The sequence below is a fragment of the Haliotis asinina genome, chromosome 11, assembly GCF_037392515.1.
Source record: "Haliotis asinina isolate JCU_RB_2024 chromosome 11, JCU_Hal_asi_v2, whole genome shotgun sequence".
Taxonomy (NCBI): domain Eukaryota; kingdom Metazoa; phylum Mollusca; class Gastropoda; order Lepetellida; family Haliotidae; genus Haliotis; species Haliotis asinina.
This window is the reverse complement of record NC_090290.1, coordinates 47,314,567-47,335,180: the sequence shown is the minus strand read 5'-3', so window position 1 is coordinate 47,335,180 and position 20,614 is coordinate 47,314,567. Positions and strand designations below refer to the sequence as shown.

At 38.5% G+C, this 20,614-nt stretch overlaps 1 protein-coding gene across 4 annotated transcripts; it reads left to right on the top strand.

The window, feature by feature from the left end:
- Positions 1-1,052: 1,052 nt before the first annotated feature.
- LOC137256079 (PAT complex subunit CCDC47-like) lies at positions 1,053-20,614 on the top strand. 4 transcript variants are annotated; one of them, XM_067793773.1, is made up of 13 exons: positions 1,053-1,106; positions 8,289-8,429; positions 10,864-10,970; positions 11,353-11,472; positions 12,576-12,750; positions 13,779-13,963; positions 14,471-14,572; positions 15,322-15,426; positions 15,796-15,878; positions 16,773-16,831; positions 17,441-17,550; positions 18,028-18,195; positions 18,902-20,614. In XM_067793773.1, the coding sequence occupies exons 2-13, from the start codon at positions 8,300-8,302 to the stop codon at positions 18,971-18,973; spliced, it is 1,416 nt and encodes a 471-aa protein (XP_067649874.1). In that variant the 5' UTR covers positions 1,053-1,106; positions 8,289-8,299; the 3' UTR covers positions 18,974-20,614. The 4 variants fall into 4 exon arrangements, with proteins under 4 accessions (XP_067649874.1, XP_067649876.1, XP_067649877.1 ...); XM_067793775.1 differs by having other exon boundaries at positions 1,053-1,112; XM_067793776.1 differs by having other exon boundaries at positions 1,063-1,106; positions 10,867-10,970.

Below are 20,614 nucleotides of genomic sequence, written 5' to 3'. Positions count from 1 at the left end.
TTTTCATTTCAAAATGTGGTTGTACATGTAAAATTAAATGCACTGTAGTTAGCTCCTGCTAAATCAGGTTGGAGTAAAATTATCAGTCATTTGTTTTCAAGTATGAAGGTGCAGAATGAGGACATTCATATTTTTATGTGTTTCTCAAATCCAGCTTCAACCATTAACTGACGCCGCACTCAGTAATATTCCAGTCATATATAATAAACCAAGTCAGCGAGTCTGACCATCCGGTCCCGTCAATCGCCTCTTTCGGCAAGCATGGGTTACTGAAGATCAATTCAGGGTCGAAAAAAGTAAATAAAAGGGAAACATGAATACACTGTGATATGTTTTGGTTTTGGGGGGATTGTTTTTCCTTTGGTTTTCCTTTCAGTTAAGTTTAAATGGTTTTATTTCTATGGGATTCAACGTGATTAAAAGTTTAGTACATTTCACCTGACTTCTTTGAGAGGCATTTTCGAAGTTGTTAAGGTGACGGTTATATTGGTAGTCAAGTTGTTTATTGCAATGAGCGCGACGTTTCGGCATGGGTATCAAGCAGGTGAATACTGAGGTGTCCCTTTAAGTAAATATTTTGCTTTTTACTGTTGTTTAGCACTGCAACATCCACACGAGGCCATTGTGGTGGGCTTTAAACCTGCTGGTACATTATGCAGAAAGCAGAGGTACCCATGGTGACAAGTGTCTAAATCCAACTTTCCAAAGAGAACTAAACCATCATATCGACTGGAAGACCACATTTTCGCAACACAGTCAAACAATCAGAGACACAAAGCTTTTGGATTTTCAATACAAGTTTATACACAGAATTATCTATACAAAACGAGAGTTGTTTAAGCATAGGGTTCAAGGATGCGATTGTACTTACACCACTTTCTCGAACTCATACTATTTAATATTTTGTTGGATTTCACGATATGACTGATATATTAACATATCGTTGGTGCATTCACATATCCCTGGATATAAAGTGTCAATAATATACTGGAATCATATTCCGTTTCCTCTTTCACAATCCTAAGAAATAGATTTCTTCTTTTCAGTGTAATCTACATTTTACTATTGCTCAAGAACTCTTCAAGGAGAAGATCGGAAATCTTGCGGTAAGGGTGTGTATGAATTGAAACTATATTTTCTATATTTTCTGTTGCTTTTTCGTTAACAAAATTCACGTAAACCAGCCACACGACTTGTCATGCGATGCATCCACACGTCAAACACACCTATTGTGTCTTTAGTTGTGAAGTGAGCGTCTGAAACTGCTCGGTATATGGCTTCGCCGGTAACTGCGTCACCTGTTTTCGTGTGAGAAACGAATAATCGCAATATGTGTTTTACAATACGACCGTGTTGTGTGGAATGCAAAAGCAACAACGTATTTTATTAGTGCTTTTGTCAGTTTATAATTGATTCGAGAACATGGAAAGGGGTGGGGGCTGATTTGGACGCGCGTCATTTTCACCTGTAATAGGTATTATCCTATTCTTCGGAGCCACACCCAGTAGCTACCTCGGTTTCTCCCATATATCGCCTTTATTGATGGAGAATATTTTGCCGTAGTAAGTGTTATGAATGTGAATACTACTGAATATTATTGGGTCGGGGTGCTCTGATAGGGGTCATATTTGGTCATGCAACTGAGACCAGCTACAACAGTATTTTACTATATTAGATGTGACTATGAAATTGAGGAAAGTGATATTAAAATTATCATATATGTATGTGTATGCGGAATCTTGCCAGTTTGACTTTAAATTTTAATTCACTCTGAAAATGTTGCTGAAGTTAAGTAGAGCTAATTGCTACAGTTATGTGTACTGGACATTTACAGCAAGGTGACCAGTGATTCTTAAACTTAAGCCTTTCACTAACTGCTACAGTTGGTTGTACTGGACATTCACAGCAAGGTCACCAGTGATTATTTAACTTAAAGGTCACATATACTCTAAAAGGGTACAAATGCAAAATCACTTGCTGACATCGTTATAAATGAAACCCCATCATTAAAACTGCTCATCTCAATCTTTAATTACCTTAAATCGACCTTTTTGTCAACAGTGCTCAATTCTCAGCCGCAAACGAAATTTCAACCAATCAGAGCGGCGTGTCTTCGTGACGTAATTGTGGGTATAGAAATGAGGGTCTGTGCAGTATTCATCTACATTTCAGGGGTTAAACTATTTCATTTACAGGTTTGTACAAACCTGAAATCGCAAAAGCTGTTGAGAAAAATGAAAGCTATATGTTCTCACAATCTACTATCATTTAGTTTTGTCTCCTGCTTTGCCTATTTTTCGAGTTAAACCCTTGTTTTCAGAGACGATTCTGTCAAAATCACTTGGTGTCGCTATGTTGTAATCCGTGTTAGGTGGTATAAACCTACACGTTATTTGTCATCATTCACATGATGCTCAGTTAATGAATTTATAACAGGTATAATTAGTGGTAACGCCACTTAGATTTGCCCCCATTTGGCATTTCTTTTGTCTGGATCGATCAAAGGATTAACCGATAACACACTGATTGATTAATTAGTTTTATGGGGATTTAAATGGGGGATTTGTCAAAAGGTAGTGTGTACGTATGTACATTTACTAATCTATACTGACTACACTCTGTCGTGTCTATGTCTATGTACAACAACGCCCTTCTTTCAAAGGATTAACCACCAATACATTGATTGATTGCTCATTATTGGCTAACTAAATACTTTTTAAAAAGAATGACGCACATTATGCAATTAGTTGCCAGGTGTGCTATCTTGGGTAACCATTGAAACTATACAGCAATGTGAAAAACCTGAAACGATACGTCACGTTTTCGTATATTAGACTGTTAAAAGACACATCACTTGGGAAATCTGCAGATGAATTATATATCACTTGTTTTTGTGGATATTGATGGATGCATTCCTCGAAGAAGATAATAGCCTGACATTGCTCCTATAACTTTAATTTTAATATTTGCATTTTGGTTTGTAATAAGTTGTCGTAGCTTTCAACAGAATCATTGTTTTCGTCGTGAAGTGTAATGATGCAGACGACATACACTAGGGTGTGCGTGCGAATTATGATTCATATAGGCAAACTATGAACAAACCATACATAATCTCATCAATTCAAATGGATTTGACTTCACTATTTATAAAAATGGCGGTGCCCTGTCTTGGGATGAATGCTATTTAAGTTTATTTTCACCGACTTACAAAATCAAAATTACTTTCCACTGGTAGTAAAATATGTATTTTATTGATGGACATTAGGATTTTACATGACATTGCTTATAATATAACAATTTCACTCTTGGAATTGGTCAACATAAGGGGTCAATATAATATTACTTATGATAATATTGTCACTTCGACCACAACCTCGTTTCCGAGGAAGAAAGTGTTTTATCCTTGCAAAATCCTTTTGGTCAGCAATATGTAGTAAGCAGTCTTGATTTTATAAACTTGATGAAACTTGAACTCCATTTTCTATCCTGGAAGCGTGGTAGGGGGCTAACCATCCGTTTTAGTATATATCACAGGCTTCCACATGGCTCACTTCGCACACACAAACAACCAATTTAAGCACATACTACAGAGTCTGTTGGAAATCTGTGCATAGTGACACGATCACCCGACCCCAAGGAACAATTGACGGCAACACAACAATTCGGCATGTCTTTGGTGACGTCGAGAAATCGGCAAAATGACGAGCTTCTTACACACTTTCTATGCATTTAACAGGAAATCGTTCCTTCTATGATGTCACTCTGGCGACAGAGTTATGCAACCTGTCTGCGGTTTCGTTTGCTGGTGAGAGAGAAGCAGGCGGCTTTTTAGCAACTTTTAAGCGCTTGGTATTAATTAACCACAAGTTTTTTTTTATAAAAAAATGGTGTTTCATTCATGACTAACCAAAAGTCTTTCATATGCAGTGATAAAATGAGTACCAAAAAATTGAGTTTAGTGGTCCTTTAAGCCTTTCATGAATTGCTGCAGTTGGTTGTAGTGGACATTCACAGCAAGGTGACCAGTGATTATTTAACTTAAGCCTTTCATGATTTGCTGCAGTTGGTTGTAGTGGACATTCACAGCAAGGTGACCAGTGATTATTTAACTTAAGCCTTTCATGATTTGCTACAGTTGGTTGAACTGGGCATTCACAGCTAGGTTCCCAGTGATTCCTTAAGCCTTTCACTAATTGCTACAGGTGGTTGTAGTGGACATTCACAGCAAGGTGACCAGTGATTATTTAACTTAAGCCTTTCACTAATTGCTACAGAATGATGATGAAATGCAAATACGCCCATGAACATCCACAAAACAAAACAATGTATCATACAAATGAAGCTGTAGGGAGATGGTATTTTCGTAGACTGAACCAGTGCGTAGACGCGGTGATTTCGTTACATAGACTGTTTCATAGACGTGTATAAATAATTGAATAATATTATTCTGCAAGCATCTTAATTTTGATAAACCACTTGGCTTATATATTGTGAATATTTTTTTGTTTTGTTTTCCGCAAATAAGAAAACAATGAAATAGTTAAACAGTTATCACTGTTTACTCATTTAAGCCATTCGGTTGCACTTAATTGTTGTGAATGTTAAGTAGGAACTCGTGAGTTGTTTTGATTATGTTTTGTTAATTACTTTGGTGGTGACCTAACCACCTTCTCCAGTGCTGCTGCTGGGCTTGTGTCTGTGTCCTTGAATGTTGGTCAGTTCAGTGGGAATAGGAAGTAGTGAGTTGTTTTGATTGTTAAATAATGTATGTATACTCAAGTGTGTTGTTAATTATTTATCGGTGACCATCACACTCTATCTTTCTTCTCCACTGCTACTTGTTAGCTTGTTTCCGTAGTTGAATGTTGATCATAGTTACCTATTGTGTGGTTTGGTATTTATTTCAGAAAACTCAGAGATTATTATATTATTTGCACACCTCTCATCATGTTTTTTTTGAAACACCGACCATAATTACCTAATATATTGTTTTATTTCACCAAACTCAAACACTTTTTGTTTGCACTGATGTCAGAATTAATAATAATACCAAACTAACAGTTACTAACATAATTTACTAACGTCTACGAATCCACCGGATTTCCACGTCTACGAACCAGTGTGGTCTACGAATTCACTGCAAGCCAAGCTGTACAAGGAAGCTTGTTTGTTGTCATGGTTTTTTTTAACGATATAATGATCCAAAATAATGTGACATTTTGTGATGTTACAGCTCATGTTCATCCCTGAACTGATGACATGGTGTCTCACACAGCTTTCCTCTTTGATAAACTCAAATAGTGCATGTGAAAATCATGTTAGTGATGTCCACAGTTGGGCTTAATAACAATGACTATTAAAATTATATCATTTAGGTATGGATGTAGTCTATCTGCTGTAGGCACTATTCATTATTTATGGCTGTAGAGGGTGGTGATAGTTTTAACATGTTTAAGGGGTCTCACAAATTTTGTTCTTGGGAAGGGGGGAGTCATTGATCTTGTACATAACATGCAAGGGGAGTTGAGTGGGGAGTCAAATATTAAGGATGGGATGATGTAGGGACATTCTTTTTTTCATCATCTCATTAAATTCTGTTGCCGTAACAAGTCCTTAATTTATCATGCTTATTTTGTAACTATTTCTGTCTTGATGAAAGAAAAGTGCTGATTTTCGTGTTACAAACATTAACATGTTGATTTTGTCTGACATGACCACATGACAGATGTACAAACTGGTACAATAAATGAAATGCATGCACCATTGTACTACATTCCTCTGTTAGTCTCATGTAACATATGGTATTCATTAACAGAATTCATGTTTTTTTGATTACTTATTGTGTCCTCGTACTGCAATTCTGACATAATTACCTGTTGTTCAAGGTCATCTACATGCATTAATTCATCTGTTCACACTGGCAATGTTTTAACAAAATGTCATTTCAATTTTCACTGTGCAAGTTCTGGGTGTCCCTAGCTGCAGTTAAGCAGACACTAGTTGTGATAAATTAAGATTCACTGTTACAGCATTTTTATGAAAATAATGATAATGAAGACAGCTTATCCACAGGAAGGCTCTTTTTCAGATTTTCACATTTGTTTTTTGTTGTTGAGATTTTGAGAGTATGTTCATTAGGTCTGATGGTATGCATTTAGTGTATTGAGCTGTATTCCCTTGTGAATTCAATTCATTATTCATGGTCACCAGTAATGAATCTTTGCAATTTTTTATGAGAGTATTTTTACTTGTTGATCTAAATGAGATACACAACGTGGAATATATCCATCCGACATGACATGCATTAGTGTTTAGGTTATATATAAATGAGACCCTCACCACACAGTCTTTAGGCAAATAGCAGCATTGTTCACTGTGTATTGCTTCTTGTTTTGAAAAAAAATATGTACATGTTTCATGTGCTATGTAATTGCATGCCTAGACATTAACTATAAAGTATTCATGAAAGAGAATTCATATTTGTTACACTGTATTCATAAAACAAGCCACAACTGCATCATGTTGTTTCAGTACAGTCCTACTACTTGACAAGCAATAGATGAGCCATGACCTGACAAATGACCCTAATTTGCATATATGGGAACACCCTCCAGAACATTCCCTTTGAAACAAGAGGGAAACAGGTTGTAGTCTAAATATTGAAAAGTTAAATTTCCTCATGCAAATCGTATTGTGATTTTGCTTTGCTGAACTAAATCGCTCTACGAGACACTAAATAAACAGTAGCAGTATTGTTTTCATGCCACGGTCAGCATGTTTTGCGCATGCTTAATCGCCAATCTACACGTAACAACCAAGTGTTTTTGTCCACTTTACTTGCCCCGCCTGTTTGTCACAAATGCGTTCACTGTGCTGACTCTTCTAATACTTGTCAGTCGGTATTGTTCATAACATCTTTATTTACAATATCTTAAGTGTTGGTTCCTAAGTTGAAAATGTTAACCAAGAAGATCGTAAGTAAAATGTGTGAAGCCCATATCTGGTGCCCTTCACTATGATGTTGTTGAGATATTGTGAAAAACAAATGTGAAGACATACTTTCTCAGTGAGTGAGTGAGTTTAGTTTTGCGCCACACTCAGCAATATTCCAGCTATATGGTGGCAGTCTGTAAATAGTCAAGTCTGGACCAGACAGTCCAGTGACCAACAGCACAAGCATTTTCTGCACAATTGGGAACCGATGACATGTGTCAACCAAGACAGAGAGCCTGACCACCCGATCCTGTTTGTCGCCTCTTATGACAAGCAAAGTCGCCTGTTATGGCAAGCATGGGTTCCTGAAGGCCTGTTTTACCCCAGGCCTTTGCAGGTCCATACTTTCTCACTTTCTTTCAGCTGTTGTCATGGTTTATATATGATATTTGGGCCTTTGTGTTTACAAATTGTGAGGCTCAAAAGTAAAGCATATTTTCTCTGTGAAATCCTTTTTAACAAAGTTTTAAGAGTGAGAAAAAAATCAAACAAATACATGTACTTTAAAAAGGGCAGGTGTGACAGCTATAAATTATAATCTGTGTTCTCAAGGCTTTTGTCAGTGAAAGGTAGTTTTCTCTGGAAAACTTTACGCTTAAAATTATGAGTGTTTAACTGTTAGGGCTGCAATGAATACACCATGTGGTGAATATAATATGTGTCACAAATATTGGGTGGTGAAATGAATAATTATTCGTGAATACTGTATTGTAGTTCAGTGACTGAAACACAATGTGGAACATCCATGTTGACTGTGTTCATTTGTCACACCACAGTCACTAGTGATCTCATGACACTCAAATTATATGTATATATATGTGTGTGTGTGTGTATGTATAATAATTATACTTATAGTGGACAGTACCATGTGTGGCCTTGGCAAACTAACTTGAATTACGCTACTGTATATATATGCTGTATATATGTATTCCTTTCTGGGATGTCTCACTTTGTAAAAGGACATAAAGGTTCAAATAGAAAATATTCCCATAAAAAAATCATAAATGTTCCTTAACATTAGGTTCTGGTAACCATGAATAATGAATTGAATTTATGTAGGGCTACAGTTGGTACAGTTAGATTCACCTTTTATCAGAGTGAATCATAACAGTCTTAGTGGTTGTTCATATTTATGGTTTATTTTTGGGCTTTTGTCTGTGGAGATGTTTTTATCATATTTATTATTTGCATATTTATTTTTGTTTCTGTGTGCCAGGCATGCTCTAGATCCATCACTGCATGAATCTTGTTACCATGGATACATGATAAAGATGGATGCATTTCTTTACTTTCAGATATACACACCATGACTGGGAAAAGGATACTGATTCTGTTGCTCCTGTTGTCTGTTGTGGCGCTCTCCGTTGCTAGGCAACCCCATGATGCTGATGTTGATGATAATGAATTTGCAGAGTTTGAAGAGTTTGAAGATGAAGGTACCTTGTGTTTCTGATTCTACATCTGCACCATCCTTTAAATGTATCAGAGGTCATGACACTTCAATGCACTCCTTGTATTGTATGAGACATGTCCAAATTACTGTGATGTATGGCAGATGTTCAATGATGACCTTTGTGTTTCTGATTCTACATCTACACCATCCTTTAAATGTATCAGAGGTCATGACACTTCAATGCACTCCTTGTATTGTATGAGACATGTCCAAATTACTGTGATGTATGGCAGATGTTCAATGATGACCTTTGTGTTTCTGATTCTACATCTACACCATCCTTTAAATGTATCAGAGGTCATGACACTTCAATTCACTCCTTGTATTGTATGAGACATGTCCAAATTCCTGTGCTGTACGGCAGATGTTCAGTGATGACCTTTGTGTTTCTGATTCTACATCTACACCATCCTTTAATTGTATCAGAGGTCATGACACTTCAATGCACTCCTTGTATTGTATGAGACATGTCCAAATTCCTGTGCTGTATGGCAGATGTTCAATGATGACCTTTGTGTTTCTGATTCTACATCTGCACCATCCTTTAAATGTATCAGAGGTCATGACACTTCAATGCACTCCTTGTATTGTATGAGACATGTCCAAATTCCTGTGCTGTACGGCAGATGTTCAGTGATGACCTTTGTGTTTCTGATTCTACATCTACACCATCCTTTAATTGTATCAGAGGTCATGACACTTCAATGCACTCCTTGTATTGTATGAGACATGTCCAAATTCCTGTGCTGTATGGCAGATGTTCAATGATGACCTTTGTGTTTCTGATTCTACATCTACACCATCCTTTAAATGTAGCAGAGGTCATGACACTTCAATGCACTCCTTGTATTGTATGAGACATGTCCAAATTACTGTGATGTATGGCAGATGTTCAGTGATGACCTTTGTGTTTCTGATTCAACATCTGCACCATCCTTTAAATGTAGCAGAGGTCATGACACTTCAATTCACTCCATGTATTGTATGAGACATGTCCAAATTCCTGTGCTGTACGGCAGATGTTGAATGATGTGACGATGGAGATTTACTAACATGCTAACCTGACAGGATTTTTACTGGCCACACTAGCCACATATTAACCCACCAGTTGCTATTTTCCGCACTGATAGAAATATTTTGCATCGTGACATTGCCATGATCTAATCAAACTTTGAGAGAACTGTCTTCAGTGTCATTACCAGGTTCGAGAATCACTTCATAACTTTACCGGTATATGGGTACAATATGTAAACCCATTTCTGATGTCCCCCCATCATAATATTGTTGAAATACTTCTCAAAGTTGCTTAAAACTGAACTCACTCAGCCTCTCACAGAATGCTTTCAATCATTGTGCCTGAATATTAATTTGGCTCAAGCACAGTTCTCTTGAGTGTTCTCATGGAATGGCTGCAGTTATGCAATGCAACATTACATTTTAACTAAGTTACCCTATGTATTGTACTAAACGATTTGAGAGAACTGCAGCTTAAAACTGAACTCACTCACTCTCTCATAGAATGCTTTCAATCATTGTGCCTGAATATAAATTTGGCACAACCCCAGTTCTATTGAGTGTTGTCGTCATGGTGTGACTGAAGGTATGCAATGCAATGTTACATTTTAACTCTGTTACCCTATGTATTGTACTAAATGGTTTGCCTCTATCCCTCTGGCAATTTAGCACACACACACACACCTAGTTTGCCAAAAGGTTAACGTATTGAGCGCATTATGTAAAGCTAAAGTATGCTTCTCACTATATATTTGGTCATCTCTTCTTTTTCCAGAATAACCGCATTGAGTTTTTTGTTTTGGAGCGACAGGTTTCACATTTCGCTAGAAAGACCTCTTCCCAGGTTTTACTTTACGTTAGAAAGACCTCTTCCAGGTTTTACATTTTGCTAGAAAAACCTCTTCCCAGGTTTTACATTTTGCTAGAAAAACCTCTTCCCAGGTTTTACTTTTCGTTACAAAGACCACTTCCCAGGTTTTACTTTTCCTAACATTATGTTATGTCAACATTTAAATGATACATGAATTGAAAACTGAACAATGTTGTTCAAGATACAAATGTTTTCCCATTAGAACCGCAATTGTCAGATTCATAGGTAGACGTTCTACCACACAGCCATTGGGTTGACGAAGATGGTATGGTTAAATTATCTACTTATAGTTACTGTCATTAAATTGATTATACACGCGCACCAGTTATTGTTATGTAGCTTCATTAAATGATCATCTATGTTGTAATTACCCATCATTGATGGTATATAAGTTAGAGAAAACACTTCTCTTTGGTTTTGGTAGACAGTGTAAAACTATCGGGGTTGGGAAATCCCTCCCCCTCCAGTTTGACATTGTCTACCAAATCCTTGGAGGTATGTTTTCTCCTATACATCTACCTTTGTTGTACAGAAGAAGAACCTGTGGTAGAGCAGGAGCCTATTGTGGAGAAGAAAGTGCAGCAGCGGGACATCACTGGAGAAGAACCTGAAGAAGAGGAAGATGAAGTTGTGGTAGAGGTATGTGTCAGTTTTGATGTGTGCATGATCAGGGCCAGTCTTACAGAGGTAGTCCACACATTAGAGGATATGTTAGTTCAACAGGTTCAAAGCTTGACTGATAATTTATACATGGTCAGGTCCAGTCTTACCGAGGTATGCCAACCATTAGGGGATGTGTTAGTTTAGAGCCTGACTGGTTACTTACACATTGTCAGGGCCAGTCTTACAGAGACATGCAAATTGTTCAGAGAATTCGTAAGTTTACAGTTTGATTGTGGCATATATTTGTGGCCTGTACCATGCATAAATTACTCAGTCAAACTGTGTGGAACAAGACTAATGGATTATTGATGGTCAGGGCAAGCTGTGCGATGTTCTCAAATTCCTGTTGTTGTTACAGACAGAAGACGATGAGTTTGAACATCTTCAGGACGAAGAAGAGTTTGAAGGTTTTGATAAGGAGAGAGGTTCAACCAAGGGAAAATCCCAGGACAAGCTACCTGATCTGGAGATGGCCAAGGTGAGAGGGTACATTTGGAAAGGACGACCTGCAGTAGATATTTGCATTGGTAGGGCCATATACAGTGCTGATTTCAGGATGGATACAGTTCATTAATTCAAAGCCATCACAGGACAGGTCAGAATATGTTTCCAGTCACCTATACTGATATTTACAGGTGCTTTAGTAGGTTCAGTGTGCAGGGCTCGGTGCTGTTGTACAAAGCAACCTTCACATCAAGGTTAGTGTTGAAAAGCCACAATAAACTCTGTGCACCTGAAGGCAGCAAGACATGTGTACTCCCAAGGAAGTTGAGATTGCTAGTACAATGTGCTATTGAGATTGACATTCAGTGATCGAGGGAAGCAAATACCAGTACCTTGAGCAAACACTAGTTGCATGAATATCAAATATGCTTTGATAATAAGGTAACTCCAATACCTTAGAAATGACAGTTCTAAGACAGTAGTGTTTTTGTACAAGAGCACCTTGGAGATATGGTTGAGTGTCATCATACCACATTAACATGTATCACAGCTTGTAATCAATCACTGGATTGTCTGGTTGAGGTATGGCCATTCCGATGGAACCAATGCTTGGTGATGTGTGAGACCATGATCTTCACAAGGGCAATCTCAGAGACGATCTCAGTCAGTTGAATGTAATTACACGCATAGATATAGCGAGGGCAGTTGTATACTAGTAACTGTAGCATCAGTAATAGAGGCAATTGTGGAGGCATCTGTAATTGGTACATATTGCACCCTGAGGATATTGAGGGTTTAAAGAAACTGATCAGGGGTTCAAAAACCCGACTCCCGGGACAAGTCAGTTTTCATTTCTGGCAATCAGTTAATGGTATCTTACTTTTCCGTGGACTACTAGATAATTTCCACTTATGGTTTGAAACTGCTGGTAATCTTGGGTTTAGTTTCATATCTGCTCATAATGAAACTATTGAAGTTTGCAATAATTATAAAGTAGAGGTATTAACATCATACATTGTCATAAAATCAGGGCAAGTGGAAAATTAGTCAGTACAGGTTACTTTCTTGAAGTCACTTGCCCTGTGCCAAGTGGCATTTCAACCTATTTTTGAAACCCTGCTGATGTTGCTTATCCAGGTTCCTCTTCATCTCCGCACCAACTGGGACAGCTTCTACCTGGAGATGCTCATGATAGCAGGCCTCGGCGTGTATTTCCTCAACTTCCTCGCAGGCAAGACCAAGAATGGGAAACTGGCCCAGTGTTGGCTGGGGTCACATCGAGAGATACTGGAGTCCAACTTCGCCATCGTTGGTAAGTTTCTTCAAACCTCGTCACTTACGGCTGGGGTTGCTCAGTAGATATTGTCCAACCTCGTTTGAGAGTTTCTTAAACCTTCTATGTGTCTCTCTGGGGTCACAGCATGTGGTTTTGGGGTAAAATTTTGTCATAACTGATAAGTAGTAGGAGGTTGTGTCACGTAACATTTGAGCGACCTATGACTATCCAATCACACCCGAGAAGGCTGTACGGTTTTAACCAATCAGACAACGGCTACTGTTTAGGGTTTGGCTGGACTTAACAAATTCACTTGTCACTGACACTGATTCCTCAATAAATGAAAATCTGCATATTTGGTCAGTATTTGGTCAGCAGTATATATGCTTAGGGCTTTTTGACGACATGATTACCATGAGCTAATATTTCCACAAGCTGACATCCTTGAATATTGACAAAAATGCTATTTTCAGTAACTGTTTGCTCACTGTTGACAGTAGTGTAGCGTGTTCCATGTGCATTACCTGATACATTCGTAACTACTCGCCTCTTTCCGTAACCTGCAAGAAGGCTTGCCGGAATGATACAAGTATTTACGAATGTACCCAGTAGTGACTGTATGTAAAATAGCATTTGGAATCATTTGAGTACAGACCTTTCTGAGGTTTAAAAGTTTAAAAGTATGTGCGAATGTCCACTTTCGTGATTTGGTAAGCTGAGCTGATTGGTCAATCTCAAAGGTTACCTGACGCTACATACTAGGTTTTGTTAGACTCAGTAGTGGAGTGTAATGAAAAGTACTGAGACTAAGTTTACTTAGACTGCGACTATGTTGATCATGAGTCTTTATCTCCAGGATCATTTGATTCCAGGGACTAACAGGACCAGGAGGTGAGACTCGCTGACTTGATAGACATCATATCCCATTTGCGTAGGTCGATGCTGAAGCTGCTCATCCCTGGATTGTCTGGTCCAAATTCCATTATTTACAGACTGATTATTTTTAGCTTTAATATTGACGAGTGAGGCGTAAAAATACATTCACTCTCTCACTCTGATTCCAGGTGATGATGGCTCAGCCAAAGAAGCGACCTCAGGGATTCTGATGAAGGACTCTGAGAATGTGTACGCTCTGTGGTGCAGCGGTCGCACGTGTGTGGAGGGAATGTTGGTGGAGCTGAAGCTGCTAAAACGCCAGGACCTCATCAACTGCCTCCTGCGTCTCTTCAAGCCAGCGTCGGACCAGGTGGTAAGTCTGCAGGCACCATGTGTTATGTGTAGGATAAACCATGACTCCGAGGTTATGATTCGGAAAATAAGACCCGAGACTGGAGGATACGGGAGAAGTAAGGCCAAGAGCTCTAGCAAATAGCAGAATTCAGGAACCAAACATTGTCTTTTATGGGTGCATATCCCTTGCTAAGAGGTTTACAGTTTTACAATCTATTTGCCCTGACATCATCCAATGAGACTGTCAGTGTACAAAAAGCATGTGTTCCATGAGAGCTGTCACTGGGAGAGAATTATTTGCATAATACTAAGCTTTACTGCTATTTAACGAGTATCTCTGTATTCTGCAAGGGGAGATAATCCATCTTTGACGTGAACTAAGAATGTTGTCAGAAACCTGCTTCATAAATGATATTTTTCTGAAGACACTGACTTACATCACTTGTGCCAAACTCACTGTTGTGAGGTGTGAAATTAGATCTGAACTTGTCTGTTGTTGTTGATGTTGTGCGATCCTCTGTTGTAGGTTGTTACTGTGGACATGGAGAAGGCTATTATGGACAAGTTTGTGTTCTGTATTGCACACAAGAAGGTCGCAACCAAACTGCACAAAGATATGCAGGACTTGGTGAGTTGGTTATGTACGAACAGCTGAAACCTCTGATGGATTTAAATATTCAAACATGATGGTTGTCTCCAAATTATACAAACGTGATGGTTGTCTCCAAATTATACAAACGTGATGGTTGACTCAAAATTATTAAATGTGCAAATATAGTCAACTGAGTGGAGGGTTCTAGGGTGTTATTAAATACTGAAATATGGTAAGCAGTCAAGAAGAACATGGCAGTTTCTCAAATGCATGATTGACCTCATTGATTACTCAAATACACAAACAATGAGGAGTGAGAACACAGTGGGTCACTGTGATTTATCAAATGCATGCACATAATAGATCTGAGGAACATATCAATGTAACAACATGGTGGGATGCAGAGATTTATGAAGACCCAGGTTCGATTCCCCATGAGTGCAATGTGTGAAGCCCATTTGTGGTGTCTCCTGCAATGATATTGCTGGAATATTAATTAAAGCAACATAAAACTGAACTCACACTCTCGAGATTTGTCATATACACAAATAAAGTGGATTTCAGAGACATGATAAATACACACACAAAAATGTCTCAGAAAATGTCTTTTACAAGCACGGCTTGACGTGGGGACTTATCAAATACATGTTCAAGATTTGGTTGAAATTTACAATCGAGGTGAATTACATGATGTTTCGAGGTAGTCCATAAGTCATGGTGGGTGATTGTGAACAAGTGAAAGCATGCTATATTCATGTGTCACCATGCTGACCTATTGTTGACAGAGTCAGTTCACTGAGAGGAAGAATGTTGACCGGTATGACCTGCCCAGCTCCTACCAAGTGCTGTCAGAAGTAGGGGAAGCCACATCTGCCATACTTGACAAGAAGGTAATTAGCAGTAGGCTTCAGATGATGTTTGAATTGAATATTGCTGATGACTTCCTTATTTTTGTGGGGGGCTTTGTGACGTCCAGAATTCAAAGTAGACCGTCAGGGTTGTGGTTCCAATCCCAGATGGGACCTGGCCCAACAAAAGTACTAGAATGTGTACTTTAATTGGAAAATTTAATCCCAAAAGTAAAATATGTTACATTTTCTGAATGGTAATCATGAACACTTTAGTGTGTGGAAGCACCAAGAGTTACAAACTACATTGTATAAAGGTGTAACCCAGTTCTGTGGACATGCTGTATGTAAAGTGTATGATTGTAAGTAAGTGCTGTAGACAAGTTTATGACACATTTGTTCTTGTTTCAGGTGTGTCAGGTGCTGACAAAATTCGAAGGTCTTGTGGATTTCATGCATTTCTCCGACCAATACTCTGGCCCCAAAAACCAAGAGTAAGTTCAAGTTATTATACTGCAAGGACTATGTCCTCATGCTAATATGCTGCATATATTTTACCCAAACTTTGCAAACCATTTAGATATATTCTATGTTACTTTACCTGTGAAGATCTGGGTTAGAATATTGGCCTTTTAGTAACCCATGATTGTTGTAATACTAAAGGGCGACCCATGGGATTGGGTGGTCAGACTCGCTGACCTTATTGCAACATGTCATCAGTTCCCAGTTGCACAGATCAATGCTCATGCTGTTGATCCTTGAACTGTCTAGTCTCGATTGGATTCTTTACAGACTGCCCCCATACAGCTGGAATATTGCTGTGTGCGTCATAAACCTAAACTCACTCTATGTTACTCGTTGTAAGAGGTGGTCAGACTCACTAACTTGGTTGACACATTTCATGGTACATCCCAGTTTTGTTGGAGAATGCTCATGCTGTTGATCACTGGATTGTCAGGCTGTCTCCATACAGCTTGAATACTGACTTCAGTGTTAATCAATTAACCAACCAACAACCAGGCATAGCCTCAAGTTATTGAGTAGGTGAATGGGAGATCTTGTTTGACAGATTTTATCCTGAGATGTTTTGGGCTTTGGTCTTGCCAAAACTTAAGCACATGTAATAATAGTAGATGTGGTGTCTAGTTGCAGTTATATTTTGGTAGTGTATGCTCTGCTGTTCCAGCAGTGAATGGGTACCAGGAAGGATGGGATGAGCTCCTTAATTTTATTAGTACTCACAAGAGAGATGAAAATGAAAATAAGCTGGATCTGGATAATGGATTTGTGAATGTAGTTCCATGAACATTCATTTGGTGAACTGAATCTCTGGCAACAGTAATATGTTGTTATTGTTGTTATTACATTTTTGAATTTTTTTTTTACAGTGAGTCACAGCCTACCAAAATGCCCACAACCAAATCGGTGCTAATCTTTAGTTTTAATGGTAAGTATCTGCTCAAAGTTATCTTCTTGGATACTCTCCAGGTCATATGTCCCGAAAAACTCCTCTGCTACCCTGGATGCATCTTTGGTTTGGCATGATAATTTTATTACCTCCCTTTGCTCATACTAGCCAATCGGATAAGCCATTACAACTGTGCTTGCCAGTGTCAACAAAGGTGGTGGCTGATGCTGAAAAGATTTTAATTGCTGTGAAACTCAGATAAAACTCATGCAGACGAGCTGACGGGTCTGAAACCTTAAACGATATATGCAGGAACTCTTTCTGCCTCTTAACATTAATGTTTACTTAAGAAATGGAAGTGAGTTATGAAAGAAACACTGCGATTTGTACTTTTCCCTTCCCATCTGTAGACACCTGATAAAGCCAGCAAAGGGAGTTAATAAAATTTTCAAGCTAAGACGTAGATGCATCCAGGGTACTAGTGGTGATGTATCTAAATATGTGCCTTGGAGATTATCAACAATGGGTAATTTGTACCTTTTACAATATCAGAGTTAGTTTTGAGTTTGATTCCTGAGAGAACTGGTTTGTTATTTTCAATAAACTGGCGGAAACTTGTCAGTCTCCAGTTGTCCCTAATTTTGACAGTTCCTGGACGAGGAAAGACGAAAACTTCTGACATGGAGGTGATCCGGCCCTTACTGCAGCTTGTGTTTTACTGTATGGACAAAGTCGGTCGGCTGCAGCTCAGTCGGGAAGTAAGTATATCTCAGACCCTCCGTGGTGTAGTGGGAAGTGTACTGTAGACTGTAACAATGCCACTGAGGATGTTGTAATTCATTATGGATGGATTATATGTGTCATATTATGTGGATTATATATGTGACATCACACTTTCTGAGTTATTTCAGCTGTTCCTATAGCAAGGAGATATTGATCTGCACATGTATGCATGTCCCTATGTAAGTCCAGCAGTCTTGGGGTGATAGGATAGCCTGGTGGTGTAAACGTTTGCTCGTCACACCGAAGACCTGGGTTCAATTCCCCGCATTGGTACAGTGTGTGAAACCCATTTCTTGTGTCCCACATCGTAGCATTGCTGGAAAATTGCTAAGCATAGTCTAAAACCAAACTCACTCAGTGCAACAGTCTTGAATGTGGCTTTAAAGCCCTGTTTCTTCCCACAGAAACAAGACTCCACATTCCACTTGATTTAATGTGTCGTTTTTGGGCAGGCTAAGAACAAATCTGAAAAGAATCGACAGAAAGCCGAAGAAGTATTTTTGAAGCAGGCCCACGCCCAAAGACAGGAGGCAGCTCAGGCTCGCAGAGAGGAGAAAAAACGAGCGGAGAAGGAGCGGCTTCTGTCAGAGGAAGATCCGGACAAGGCCCGCAAATTGGAGGTGAGAAGAATAATTAAACCTGCATTCACTTCTACTTTCATCTTTGATTAATGCCAAATCAACATGGGGGATTCAGATAATAGGTGATTGAGTCAAGATACATTTGACCATTCATGTCTGCGTAGAATGGCAAACTTTACTAAAATCTATTTGCAGGCAAGCCTAGCAGCTCCTCCAAAAACATCAAATGTCAGTCCTCGGGGATTGAAGAATGAGTCAAATATAAATATAATTAGAACTCTTGTTTCCTCTTCAGTAAGTGTATGGAGACCTGCGTTTTCCATATGTGTTCCTGTGTTGAATGTATGTTGCAGTTCCTGATGTTCAATGTGTCTTCCTTCTCAAATAACAAATGTTATATTTTTAGCTACCTCAAAATCTATCTCAAATGCATTTGACTGGTGAAGGTCCAGGGTAGAACTGGACTTCAGCAACACATGCTTGTCATGAAAGGCAACTAACAAAATCGAGTGGTCAGGCTTACTGACTTGGGTGACTCATGTCCTTGGTTCCCAGTTGTGTACATTGTGTCTCCTGCTGTTGATCACTGAATTGTCTGGTCCAGACTTGATTAACTACAGACCGCTGCTATAGAGCTGGAGTATTACTGAGTGCAGTGTAAAGCTAAACTCACTCACTCAAATGCAGGTGGAGTAGTAAAGATCCTTTCATTTTTGTTATACGTTATGTAATTTCCTTTTAACAGGAACGTGAGAGTCGTCGTGAGATGAAGAGAAAACAGCCAAAGATGAAGATGATGAAGATGAAGGCCATGTAGCGTGATAAATCTGACAGTGTCTTCAGGCAGTTGGCCAGACCCTTTATAACCCAACCAAGTGTGAATACATTATACTAGAAATGGAACATGTTGCACATTGCCATGGCATGCAGACATGACTGTAAGGTGTTCCATAATTCCACCATTTCATGTCACACCTCTACCATGTTCTTTACAAATTACACCACCTGGGTAGGGAGAGGGGAAAGGAACATTGTGCTGTGGACATCTGTCACTGCACATCATCAGAGAAGACTTTTACTTTAGATTATTATTTTCCTCTCATTTGTTGAGGCCATAGTTGTCCTTGTAAGCACATAAATGCTCATAGAATTCACCTATGTATGGGAGAAGTAAGTCATAATGCCATTGTTTATTAATGCCGCATTCGTTACCAGCCATGTGGGCTTTTATGAAGAAACAGAAAAAGGACATACATAGGCACAGGATGCTGTAAAGATGAGAAAATTAAAAGCAGACTTTTAGCTTTAGTTTACATATTTTAATCAGACAGACATTTCATGACATCAGTGATCGTAGAGATTTAACAAATATTCTTTGCTTTTCTATGGATCATTGATATATATTTGATTTTATGATTGGTGATCAAGTGATCAATGGTAAATGGTGATTTCTGTAGCTTATTTCCGTCTGTTTCAAGGCCTCTGCAGAGAAGTCTTTAGATGTTTTGGGTTAAATCTAACCAGGATTTGTCTTCAGGTGACACAAGCTCTGTTGAGAACAGCCAATAAAGTCACAGATGGTGGGAATTGGTCACACATGAACACAAACACATCTATGATTAGACCATGAATTTTATGAAGACTAGCCACCCAGTGGTCAATGAATTATCCCTACCATTTGAGCGTATACTTCTCTTTGGCATAAGATATATAATTTATGTGATGGTAGTCTGATGAATGAAGGTAGTTACTGCCCAGTTATTTTATCCAAGATGAGAATGGTGACCATAAGTTATATCATTTGTGTTTTATTTACATTTTCAGTTCATTTCACAGATAGTCTGGAAGTGAAAGTACAGGATGTATTTATTTTGTCTTCCAACAGTTTGTCATTTGATTGCACTTTATTCTTTTCCTTTAAACATTCTATCATCGCTGTCAGTTATCAAGATATCCATAATTGTAAACAATTTCTAATGATAACTATTGCAAATGTAGTACTTGAATCTAGTCATAGGATCAGATATGTACAGTGTGAATCTGAACTATGGTAAGGTGTGTGTACAAGGTTCGACATTTTTGTAAAGCCAGACATTTGTTGGAGAGTTATGGACATCATCTTATTCCAGAGTTTGAACAACTTTCATTCTTGCGTCCCACGGCAATAGTTTCATTGTAAATTATATTTCATTGGTGTCAAGATGGGACAGTGGTACAAAGGAGTTTGGTACCTATTTTGCAAGGTATTATGGCATCAATCTGTTCCAGTGTGACATTACAAGTGACAGCAGTACTTGACTTCATCCAGATGTTTTAGCTGCACTAACCAGATCATTTAATGATGTACATCATTTAACCTTGACCTTTCATCTTGTTTGACCATGTATGTTGTCAGTCTTCTTATGTAACCTGTGTGTGTAAAAAGTGAATTCAATAAAATATCTGTGTTTGTACCATG